This window comes from Nicotiana tomentosiformis, chromosome 5 (genome assembly GCF_000390325.3).
Source record: "Nicotiana tomentosiformis chromosome 5, ASM39032v3, whole genome shotgun sequence".
Lineage (NCBI taxonomy): Eukaryota > Viridiplantae > Streptophyta > Magnoliopsida > Solanales > Solanaceae > Nicotiana > Nicotiana tomentosiformis.
In genome coordinates this window covers 17,172,954-17,186,549 of record NC_090816.1, presented here as the reverse complement: position 1 = coordinate 17,186,549, position 13,596 = coordinate 17,172,954, and the positions used below count along the sequence as shown (strand labels likewise).

General features: G+C 31.2%; 1 protein-coding gene across 1 annotated transcript; it reads left to right on the top strand.

Moving 5' to 3' along the window:
• Nucleotides 1-773: 773 nt before the first annotated feature.
• On the top strand, nt 774-9,102 carry LOC104087805 (uncharacterized). The gene is made up of 17 exons (XM_009592365.4): nt 774-844; nt 1,244-1,359; nt 2,960-3,035; nt 3,819-3,940; nt 4,041-4,094; nt 4,408-4,533; nt 4,631-4,750; nt 5,312-5,447; nt 5,560-5,730; nt 5,951-6,103; nt 6,532-6,638; nt 6,762-6,852; nt 6,989-7,130; nt 7,589-7,748; nt 7,929-8,045; nt 8,145-8,271; nt 8,642-9,102. Exons 2-17 carry the CDS (start codon nt 1,259-1,261, stop codon nt 8,882-8,884), a joined length of 2,046 nt encoding a protein of 681 aa, XP_009590660.1. The 5' UTR covers nt 774-844; nt 1,244-1,258; the 3' UTR covers nt 8,885-9,102.
• Nucleotides 9,103-13,596: the final 4,494 nt, after the last annotated feature.

Below are 13,596 nucleotides of genomic sequence, written 5' to 3'. Positions count from 1 at the left end.
TTATTTTATATAATAGCATTTGAGTGGATGTGAATTTTAATTAATAGAGGAAATAAATATTAAAGTGATGACCAGTAGCCGTGTATATATATATATATATATATATATATATATAGTTCATCGAAATAGTTCCCTTAAAAATTTACTAAATAGAAAATATTACATCAAAATTCAAAGTTTAAATAGTTCAATTAATTTGAGTACTTGAAGTTGTGAAAATTATAAAGGTATGTCAAATACTTTAGAACTTTCCAAAAGTGAAAAAGGATATCATGGAATGCACAGGGTATACCAATTCTGGTTTTTTTTTGGCTATATTTATAAAATTTTCTAGCAACTGCCGTGTATAGAAAGAAATTTAAACCCTATTATGTGTCTGCATGCGCTTTTGCCAGATAAAAAAGCTCATTGGTCAACACTAACTACCTAAATACCTAATACAACTAAAAGTCAACCTTCTATTATATTATGCATTTTTACTATCAAGGGTGGAGCTAAGTATAGGGACAAACTCAATATATAACTTTAGTTTAAATATTATATTTTTATTAAAAAAATAAATATAAATATAATATTAATTTAGAATTCAATAATTTAAAAATAGTAGAATTCTAAATTCATAAACTTGAAAATATTGGTTATATACTACCTATAATAAATATACCACTTTGGTATCGTGTTCAGCTGGGCTTTGTCTTACTAACTTCACTATTACATCAGACAATCTAAACCTATATAACCTTCGAACCCTATATATATCTAAAGAAAGTAAACGACTTCATTTCCATAACTATTCTCTGCTTCATTTTATATCAGCTAATATTTTTCACTTCGCCTAATTACGGTAAGCATGCAATTTTTTTCCCCTACTTTTTTTTTCTTATCCCTTGCCATCATAGTTTTTTCTTGCATGGTTTCTAATACTCTTTGATCCAGTTTATTTGGCCCTATTTCTTTATTATCTCATTTAAAAAAATAACATTTTTGTATATTTAAAAATAGTTTACTTTATAGCCATAAAAACCTCATGTCATGTATAAGAGCATGAGTTCAAAATCTTTTGTTCTTTTTTCCTTAAACTCAATCAATTTAGCCATATGTCATGTATAAGAGCATGAGTTCAAAATCTTTTGTTCTTTTTTCCTTAAACTCAATCAATTTAGCCATATGAATTGAAACGGAGGGAGTAAATTTATGATAGCTTTTCGTTAATGTTGATGTTAGTTATGTACTTCTGTTGCAGAGTTAAAACAAGAATATGATAGGTTGGAAGAGGCAATGGCGTCTGGTTTCATTGTTTTGTGCTATTGTTTTCCAGCTTTTCTTGCTTGTTTGTGGTTCAACGACGGACCATTTTAGGTATTCCTGATGACTTGTTCTTTTAAATTTTTACCAATATAAGCTATGATCTTTATATCGTATAATGACAATTTGAGATGAATTTAACTGAAAAAATATAGTCGGTGAGGATTCAGATAGTCAACTACATGCTTGTGTGGGATTGAGACGTTATTATTATTGTTGTTGTTAAATAAATGTATGAACATGTTCATCATATCCATTCAGAAAAAAGAAAAAAGGAAAGAGTTTAAATTTTATACATTGATGGCCTAAATTCATTTGAACTATTAGATCATTTAAAAGCCTATTACAGGCAATTCTCTGCAGTATGCATCATTTAATGTACGTAGATTATGGTAATAAGTGACCTGTTACAACAGATAAACTAACTGAAAGTTGTAAAAAAAAAAAATCTAAAAATGTTAATGTTCTAATTTAATCTATAAGGAAAGGAGAAACTCATGCATTTCCAACTTGTGTCATCCTTTTAGTAAATCAGCCATCAAACAAGACAATTGATCTCCACGAAGAATTTAACTTTATTTGTTTATTTCTTCTTTACTTTCACTAGATGATACTTCCATCCTATAAAGTCATTAGCAATTGAAAAAAGTTACATTCATTTACTACTTTCTAGCACGAAAGTCGTCAGTTATGGTCCTAAAATTGATTCTGTTTTCCCTTTCTTTTCACATTCTACCTCTCCATTCTTAGTTTTATTATGAATGTAAGGAAAATTAGCGCAATTTTACAACTTTCATTGTTTACTTTTTCTAGCCGGTATGAAGATTATATATGATTATATACATATATACATGGGCGGATTTACAGTGCACTGAAAGGTTCACGTGAACCCGTAGTCTTCGACAAAAATTATGTATATTATGTGTATAATTCATATAATTTGTCTAAATACTACCTTTGTGAACACATGGTTTGATTTGTTGGGTTGGTTCACTGGTTAAGTAATTGAAATTTTTCCACAGGGACCAGGGATCAATCCTTATAGAGCTCATTTATTTTATTTTTTTATACTATCAAACTAGTGGTGAACCCATCCTTAAAAAATCTTGAGTTCGCCACTGCATATATACTTTGATTATATATACTATTTAGATTAATTCTTCTAAATTATTCTATTATAGATTTGTAGTGTTATCTGAATTCGATTTACACTAAAATAAAACCTGTGGTAATGTAAGTTTAACTTCTATTCGCTGACAATAAAAGATTTTTGATGGTCAACTAAAAGTTAATTATATATAGTAACCTGAAAATTAAGACAGACAACAACGGAAAACATATTATTTCAGTTGTACACTCAGTACAAAGGAATTATAAATCCGTGGTAACGTTGAGCTTTTCTTTGCAGAGGTTGACTTGTTATCTTATTAAATTCTATTTTGTTTCAAGAAATTAAATAATGGTTTAGTTTTGAAGTGTATGAAAAATATATAGAAATACAACATCTCAGGTTTGGTTATGTGCAGAAATTCAAAGGATTTATGATGGTTTAGTTATTTATTAGTTGTAGCCAAAACTAACCCAGCTAATTAAGCTGACTTTATTTTAAAACTCAAATTTTCATGTTTTTTTCTCTGTTAAATCCTAATTGCAGGCAAGCTCCACTGAGGATTAGTCAAAAGTTGATATCAACTACTCCTCCTGTCAAACTGCTTATCTCACGTAATTATGTAAGCCACCACTATCGCTAATTTTCTCGAATGGTCAGTGCCTAATAAGTTTGTCAAATATACTTTAAAAAGGAAAAGAAACTTTTTTATGTGTCAAATAAACTGTCTGAGACTTTCCACAAAACAAAAAAAGAACTTGAAACCTTTACACATCAATAAATCAACCATATAGTTAAAAATATTGTGCGATTGACCTTTATCCGTTTTAACTACACCCTCGTTCCATTTTAAGAAGAAAGAAAAAAAAAATTGAAACTTGTGATCTAAACCAAGTCATAATATTTTGTGTGGCCATAAATTATCTTATTAATGATAAAGTTTACAGGTTAAAGTTAAATTATCAATTAAAAAGTTGTCATTCTTTTTGTAACTGACTAGAAAAGAAATATTGTCACATAAATGTACAATACTATTATAGGTTGTGAAGGACAGAAGAAACTCTAGTAGTGTTTATTTTTTTTCTCTTGTTGTTAGTATACATTAAAATATCCCTTATAGTAGATAATCTGTCTTAGTAAATTTTCATGTTACTAATTATACTTATTTCGAATGGTTACTTATAGCTATCTTTTAATTGACATAATAATATTCAAAAAATAATTATTCTCTAGGTATTTTAATTAAATTCTTGAATTAATAAAATATGAAAAGGTCTATGGATATCTGTTTTATTTGATTGTTGAGCTTTTTTTATTTTATTATTAAAACCGCCTTGTGGTGGCAGAGGTTTGGCATCGATCCCTACCATATAATTATCGAGCTAAAAGTCTGGAAAATTATCAGGTAGTGATGGATAATGGCATTGTCCAAGTTACCCTAACTAATCCAACTGGAGCCATTGCTGGGGTGCGTTACAATGGTATTGATAATGTCCTAGAGCACGACTTTAAAGATACAAATAGAGGGTAAGCTATAATTTTGAAAAATAAATTTCGATCTCTTATTATCTCTATAGTTAATTAAGGTTTGGAAATGCATAACTTTCTCAATTTATAAATAATGTAGATATTGGGATACCGTGTGGCAACGTCCTGAAGACAAGGGTCACACTTTTGATATGTAAGTTAATTACTTCTTTTCTAATTTATGATATTAATATTATTTGCTTGTAAGGTGTTTAGCAAAGGTTGTGGTAGAGTAGTAAATACTTATTCATTCTTAATTAGAGATCTCGAGTTCAAGCTCTGAGTATGAAGTCACCTTTGTTAAGGAAAGACTTATACCTCGAATGTGGGACTTTTCGACGCGAATCCAAATGTAGTTCGGTCCTCAATGAAGGTACTGGACACTGGGGTTTGGAAAAAAAGAAAACATAGAGATGAAAATATATACATTATATTTTTGAAATGCCAATTAATATAAATATTTGCAGGCTTTTAGCGACAAATTTCAGGGTTATTGCACAAAACGAAAACAAAGTCGAAGTTTCTTTCACAAAAACATGGAATCCCTCCATTAACAGTTCTGCCCATGATCTTCCTCTAAACATCGACAAAAGGTAAGCATGTACCTTAATTATCAAGTTAAAGTGGTAGTAATAAAAAGGTTTATTTTGTATAAATACAAAAGAATAAGAGATAAACTAAACTTTGCAGGTTTGTGATGTTGCGTGGGAGTTCTGGATTTTATTCATACGGGATATTTGAACACTTGAAGGGCTGGCCCAGTCTAATTATTGAGGAAGCAAGGATTGCCATCAAGCTCAGAAGGGCTTTGTAAGATTCCAATTATTTATACTTCTCATTATGTGATTTAATTTTTATAGAAGAATTAGAGCGGTGAATTGGAGCAACGGTAAAATTGTCTCGGTGTGACCTATAGGTCACGGGTTTGAGCCGTGGAATTAGCCAATGATATTTGCATCAGGGTAGGCTGCCTACGTCACACCCCTTGGAGTGCGGCCCTTCCCCGGACCATGCTAAACGCGGGATGCTTCGTGCATCGGGCTACCCTTTTAATTTTTATAGAAGAATTAAGTCACCCACCCATCTCTTATATTGAAAATAGCTGAAGGATATAGTATAATCCATGCATAATATATGTATAATTATGTATAATCAGTGTATAATCTATGTATATCGGTTAGAATAAATAAAAAGTGAATCTAACTGGCTATTTTTGTAAAACTTTCTAATTTATATTTGCTCATAGTACATACACTGTGTATATAAGCTAATTAAACTGAGATTATTATATAATTGAGTTGTAATTACAATTATTGTTAATTAAACTGATCACAAGTTGGAATTTGTTTTTGTTGAATTTCCAATAATTAGGTTTCACTATATGGCCATATCAGATGATATGCAAAGGATGATGCCAACAGATGAAGATCGCTCTGCTGGCCAAGTCCTCGACTACAAAGAAGCTGTTTTACTAACACATCCATCAAATCCTAAACTTAAGGGGGAGGTAAGAAACTTAATATATTCAACTAAATCTGATAAATATCTTTACACTATCAGTATACATAAATTAAACTCGAACTCATTTTGTTTAATTACCATCTCCGTTTTACCATTAGGTGGATGACAAATACCAATATTCGTTCGAAAATAAGGATATCAAAGTACATGGATGGGTTTGTAATACACCACACGTAGGGTTTTGGGTGATCACATCTAGTAATGAATACTGTAACGGCGGACCAATGAAGCAAGATCTTACTTCTCATGCTGGTCCTACGTCCTTAGCAGTAAGTGCTCCTTAACAGGAATTTCTACGATATACTTTTTTGAAGCATTCGATATTCAAAATTTACTAAATCTACTAAATTAAATTTGCGTAGGATAAATTCATTAAGGGCGATAAAGCCCTCCCTATATATCGAGTGAATCTTTATTTCTGAACTCGAAATAAAAACCTTTAATTAAGAGCGGAGAGATTCTAACTATCCCACCATATCTCTGATACAGGTATTTTTCAGCGGGCATTATGCAGGGCCAGAGTTGGGAGTTACACTTAAAAAAGGAGAGGCATGGAAAAAGGTTTTTGGCCCTGTTTTCTTCTATCTTAACTCGGACTCTGGTGACAACCACCGTACACTTTGGGAAGATGCTAAAAGACAGGTAAATTCATTCTCTTATAATTAAACAGTATCACATGAAACTAGTATACTCCAATTTAGAAATAATTTAACCATATATAAATATATATATTTTATATTCAGTGTATTTTAACATGTTAAACAAAAGCAACTAAACCTGCAAGGGTGACCGAGTTGGTTGAGCAGGAGATCCCCCAATAGGAGGTCGCAGGTTTGAAACCCCCCGCATGCTTTCTTGGTTGAGCTCTTTGCATGGGGCTTGCCTAGTGCAATTTACCTTTCCAGTGTAGTTTACGAGCTATTACGCTGGAGCAAAGTTTACCCAAAGCGCACCCTGAAGGGTAGCGGACTAGCGGTTGGGGTTCCCTAGTTTAAAAAAAATTAAAAATTTGAAAAAAAAAACAATTACTACTATGAAAATGCTAATTTGTGAATTTTATTCCTCTGCAGATGCAGGAAGAAACTGCAAAATGGCCATACGATTTCCCAGAATCTCTTGACTATCCCCATGCTAATGAACGGGGTATAGTTAGAGGTCAATTATTCTTACGAGACAGGTACTAATTTAATTAATTCCTATGTTGCTATTGCTTCACAAGGAGTAGAGATTTATTTTCCTAGCAGTTGTAAAGTATTATGAGAAAAATATCAAAAGGGTTTTGACAGTTAATCTTGTTTAGGTACATAAACAAAGATCCTTTCTATGCAAAATCTGCATATATTGGATTAGCTCTTCCTGGACATGTTGGATCATGGCAATATGAGACCAAAGTAAGCCATGTTCAATTTTTACAAAGCCATAACATAAGGCAGATAATCTGCCACGACCCTACGATATAGAAAAATACATAAATAATATTTATATTGTAAGTGTATGTAAGATAAAAAATTTCTTTTTACTGCTCAGGGTTATCAATTTTGGACTCAAACAGACAAGACTGGACAATTCAAGATCACTGGTGTTAGATCTGGAACTTATAGCTTGTATTCTTGGGTCCCTGGAATTATTGGAGATTACAAGTACAACTATGATATAAATGTCAAACAAGGTCATTTTCTTCTTTAATTTCCTTTTTTTCCTTCTCTATCTTAAATTACTTCTCCTATCCTGAATATTCGTAGTTATTTTGACAAACTGAATTTGTTTCAAAGTATTTAACATTTTAAAAAAATAAAAATCCATTTTCTACTTTTTCAAATTTACCCTCATTGTTCCAATTAGTGAAATGACCATCGAGCGAGATGTCAAAAGAAAGAATAGTGTCTTTTTAATGGGCCAAAATTTAACCTATATACACTGTTATTACAAAGATTTTACATTATCCGATCCGTATAGTCTAACTTGTCATATCAAGTTAATTAATTACTATTTTTATCACATTACCAACTAATATTTATTATAGCTATTTATCCATGATTATGTTATGAGTAGACCGTGTATGTACATGTTGTTTTGTACAATCAGTGCATAGAAATTAAACTCATACAGACACCAATATTTTTACAGGAAGTGATATTAACTTAGGTCACCTAGTTTTTTATCCTCCAAGAAATGGTCCAACTCTATGGGAAATAGGCATTCCTGATCGAACTGGTGCAGAATTCTTTGTGCCTGATCCATTGCCTGGTCTCAGAAACCAGTTGTTCAACAATAATATAACACAAACGTCAGTCTCCCCTTTACCCTAAATTTGCTTCTTCTTTTTAATATATATATATATATATATATATATATATATATATATATATATATATATATATATATATATATATATATATATATATATATATATATATATAGTTTCATGCATCAAAAACTAAATTTGATTATTGATTACTGTCAACAGATTTAGACAATATGGTTTGTGGGATCGTTACACTGATTTATATCCAAATAAAGATTTGGTATATAAAGTTGGTGTTAGTGATTATAAAAAAGATTGGTTCTTTGCTCATGTAACCAGGTGACTAATTGATATTTTCCTCTCCACTTTTAATTAATTCAATTAATTATTATTATTATTATTTTTAAGTTTTTGAACTTTTATATTGCATTAATGCAGGAGAACTAGAAGCAAGAATTATATACCAACAACATGGCAAATTTTATTTGGACTTCCAAGTGTTGATCCAAAGGGAACTTATACACTACGTATCGCATTGGCTTCTGCAACCTATTCACATTTGCAGGTACATAAGTTATAATCCAGATTAAATTTCTCATTAACAATTTCTCCATTTACCAAAATTCTAGATAAACAAAGAAAAAAATAAGAGAGAGAAGTGGAGCTAGAGTTCTTACTACGAATTCAGCGAAATTCAATAGTTTTAGCCAAAATCTTGTATTCGTGTTAAGAATTTTACTAAATATGTATAAATAATTTATCCAGAATTCGATAATCGGTTTTAACTAAAATCCAGAAGCCGAGAACATCAAGTATCTACTTTTTGACTGAATGGCCAACTATGTAACTTTCGCTTTCTTTTGAGTCAACGTTACTTTTTACCCTTAAAGGTATTTTGGATAATAACATATTTTGGTCAATTTTTGCAATTTTAGGGGAGGATCAATGACCCATCTAAACCAAGGCCTCATTTTGAAATTCCAGCAATTGGAAGGAGTAATGCAATAGCTAGACATGGAATACATGGACTATATAGGCTCTTCAGTTTCCAAATTCAAGGGTATGAACTACAAAAGGGAGAAAATATAATATATTTGAAGCAAATAAAAAGTGGTAATCCTTTCTATGGACATCACTATGACTACATTCGTTTGGAAGGCCCTCCACCAAAAAATTGATTTCAAGTGAATATTATACTACATAATTAGGAGGATTAATTACAAGTTTACTGCAATATGTTTATATTCTTTTTTTTTCTTATAAATTTTTTCAAGCTGATGTATACATGATTAGGAGCTGTGGGTTATAGGAACATTCAGATTCTGTATTGATTCTATTCTTTCTAATTGATTATTTCTGGCAAGGATGGTTTTCTGAACAGTAATTATTATTACCTTGAAAATATTTTGTAAGCATATATAAATTGTAGATTACTAGTATGGTATGTTTTCCTTTCACATTACTTTTATATTTCTTGAGGAAAGATATTATACAAGTAGAGAGTCTAGGATGCTTTATATCAATTGAAAAGGAACGTTAGTTACTCAAGATTAGATAAAAAGAGATAACACCTTCTTTTTTTTTTTTGTATAACCATCTAGATTTCAGTATCACGCGCCCGATTACTCTAAATTCTTGGGGAAAATCAGAAATAGTCAGATTTATAATTGGTAATAAAAATTAGTCATAGTTTAAAAAGTAATCAAAATTTTGTCACGTTTTTATGTAAAGATAAATCTTAACAAATATACCTTTAAAACTCCGGAAAAATTTCAACATAATATGTTGGAGTTCGAATTTTTTACATATGAGATTCCGGCATAATGTGCTGGAATTTCATAATGTGCTGGAGTTTCAACATAATATGTTGGAAGTTTATCCACAGGAGCTCCGTAATCTAGCATATTATGTTGGAACTAAGTGTGTTGGAGTTCCAACATAATATGCTGGAAATTTATATGCAGGAGCTCTATAATCTAGCATATTGTGCTAGAACTTTCCGTGTTTCAGCAAAATAGTGATTATTTTTTATTGACTTTACAAATGTTGGCTATTTTTCAATTACCAGTTTGAAAACTGGCTAGTACGCGCTATTTTCATAAATTCTTGCCGTATAGGCTCATTAAAGGGAGAAGCGGTTGAATATGAATTTCAGAAAGAACTGTTCCTACAAGTATAGAAAAAGTCCTTTATTCTCGCTAGAGCTTAAAATATTCATCAATTTATCTGCAATTCATAAACGCGCTTTCCTTTCTGTTGGTATATTTTTCCCTTACTTTTGCTTCTAGTTTTTTAATCATTTGAATTAAGAGAAAATTCAAACTTATATCTATTCATTGATTGTTTTGTTTGTATATGAACCAAAAATTTTGTAATCGGAATTAAATTAACCTAGAGACGATCGAAAATGCTCATATTTTATACAGAAAATGGCCAAAAATACCCCTAAGGTATTGAAAATGGCTCAATTTTGCTCTCCTTCCATCTATTGGGTCATAAATGCCCTTAGCGTTAGTTTTTGGCTTCAAACTTACCCCTATATCTAATAGAAGGACCAACAATACCCCTAACGTATTGAAAATGGCTCAAAAATACCCTCCGTTAACCTTTTGGTCCGCAAATGTCCCTAACGTTTGTTTTTGGGCTCAAACTTACCCTTATATCTAACACTACTAGAAATTCGGTAAAAATCGACCAAAAAAGCCGACCAACGTTGGTCGGTAATGGCCAAAAATCGATCAAAACGCGACCATTTACATGTGGACGGTATTTTTGTGGTCGGAAAGGAATACCGACCAAAGTTGGTCGGAAATTACCGACCAACTTTGATCGGTCAATTAAATTCAAAAAATAAATATTGCAAAAAAAAAACCGACCTAAGTTGGTCGGTTTTTTCCGACCAAAGTTGGTCGGTATTTTAATTATGTAATAAAAAGATTCGCCATCTGGGAATCGAACCGAGGTCTGTTTTATGGCAGGATACTATTCTACCACTAGACCATTGGTACATTTTGTTTTAAGACTGTCTTTTATTTGATTTATACTCTTTAATTGTATTTTCGCACGAAAATAACCGACCAAAGTTGGTCGGTTTTATTAAAAAGTAAAATTACCGACCAAAGTTGGTCGATTTTTTTAAATGACCCGCCGAATTAACCGACCAATTTTGGTCAGTTTTTTTAATATTAATTTTTATTTATTTTAATTGAAAAACCGACCAAAGTTGGTCGGTTTCTTGAAACATAAATTTTGCGGGACTCAAAAATAGTTTCCCGCATTTTTGCGCCAAAAAAAACCGACCAAAGTTGGTCGGTTTCGTAAAAAAAATATTTTGAAAAACCGACCAACTTTGGTCGATTTTTTAGTCGATTTTTTGACCGACCAAAGTTGGTCGATTTTTGCCGAATTTCTAGTAGTGTAACAGAACTAACCTGGTCAATTTTTTGACTTTAACTTCGTCATATGGCATTTTCTTAATCCGCTACGTATATTATTTGTATTAAATAAACCCACTTGTATCTTTTAAAATTTCCAACGACCCTGATTCGCTCCTATATTTTTGGACGGTAGGCTAAAAATAATTACAGTCGCTAGTTAAATATATAAAAAATATACATTGATTATATATAAAAATATGTATATTATACATTAATATTTTAATATATATTTTATACGATATTATTTTTAGGAGAAATTATACGGTGTAGTTTTCCCTATTAATTAGGTATTTTAAAAGATACATATGGGTTTATTTAATACAAATAATACACGTGGCGGATTAAGAAAATGCTACATGGCGAAGTTAAAGTCAAAAATTGACCAGGTTAGTTCTGTTATATATAGGGGTAAGTTTGAGCCCAAAAACAATCGTTAGGGGCATTTGCGGACCAAAAGGTTAACGGATGGTATTTCTGAACCATTTTCAATATGTTAGGGGTATTGTTGGCCTTTCTGCTAGATATAGGGGTAAGTTTGAGCACAAAAACTAACGTTAAAGATATTTATGGTCCAATAGGTGAAAGGATGGCAAAATTGAGCCATTTTCAATATCTTAGGGGCATTTTTGGCCCTTTTCTGTATAAAATATGAGCATTTTCGATCGACTTTAGATTAATTTAATTCAGATTACAAAGATTAAACACAAAAAGGGGGAAACCATAGAATTATTGCATTTTCGATCGACTTTAGGTTAATTTAATTCAGATTACAAAGATTAAACACAAAAAGGGGGAAATCATAGGATTATTGCTCCACAAGTTAAAGTGCCTTGAAAATGTGACCTACTGAGCTACCGAAAATGTGTTAAACATTTCCTAATACATGATTTATGGCCTCAAGCCGCCACTGAATAGATTGTTTACGTTTCCTTTATCCTTTAACGCCAAAGTAAATTTTCCAATAGCTTTATCACGGCAAAAATTCTTTATTTAGCACTTTATTTTAGCGCTCTTTATCGATACTAATCTGTTCATGAAATTCTTGTCAGTTGTTGTATCTTTATGTAATCTCATTTCTAAATCAATATTTGCACTCATATAATAAAATACTCGTTGGTTGTTTCATGAGATCTAGGCTTAATACTAAAATTTCTCCAAGCTCTATTACCTTCATTAGCTAATTTACTATTACATAGTATTAGAAGCAGTATTAAACAATTTATAACAAAAACGAAATACCCTATCCAAGTCTTTAGAATAAACGAACCAACGTCTTTTCATGCCTTTCTCCACTTTTAAATATTATGCTTAGGAGAAAAATATCTTACAGAAAAATTATATCAGTAACTCTAATTGCTTTCTTTTCCACTAATAGATCACAACTTCGAAACTACCAAATGCCATTACGAAAGCCACTGATCATGCAGTGTACCGTTAGACTAGTAATATACAACTCTAGTCTATGAATTCTATTCTCCCTTTTTAGGATAAAAATTAGATAATTAAGGAAATATGAATTAAAAAGATGGGACCTTGAAAGTAAAATGATGATTAATAAAAGTTAGAGATTACTCTTTTAAGTCTCAATTGAAAATAGAAATGCCCCAAAAGAATATCTACTCTGCATTATAAAGAGAAATATTACTGTACCATTCATTTTACAATATACATCTTTCGAAAGAGTGAATTTGCTTGAATCTTTCAGGAGCACAAAGATGTCAAAAAAAGATTTTAGTCCATTTAAGTGGCCAGAGAGTAATATTAGCTAGAATTACCTCATTCCATCAGTTAAATATTACTACTAATAATAAAGAAAGTTGTTTTAACTTTTGTACAAGGCAGCTTATTTCCTTTTAATCATTTAGTATTCAAAAATCACTAGACCGACTAATTTAGATTCACGTTGCGTAACGCATAATGAGAGAGGACACACTAGCTCCCTACCAAGAATTTCTTTATTCCCAAGACTCAAAAATTAATTCCAATTTTGTAAACGAAATATTTACCAAATAACCTGTTTTAACGGTTAAGATACCCTTCAAAGTCATTTACTACCAATGTATAATAATAGTTACATCCTTTAGAAATGATATGTTACGTCTGATATCTTAACAGCACGGTTAGTTAATTATAGCAATAAATATTAAACTATAGGAGATTAATCGTCCTGTGATCCTTTCATAGAACACTATTATTACTAATTCGACAGTAATAGATTAACGTGTATCACTGCGTCCTCATAAAGGTCGTGCCTAGCTACAATTGCAAAATTAAACTTTTTTATTTCCTTTCAATCACTGTCATTAAAAAAGCAAAAACAAAAACTAATGTAACGCCAAAACCCTACAACCTCTCATCGTCGACTCTCTCTTAGGGTTTTGTTCTTGAGATTGCTACAGAGAGAGGATTAGTACATCGTTGGACAAGGTGCAGAGCCATCCATTTCTGCAACC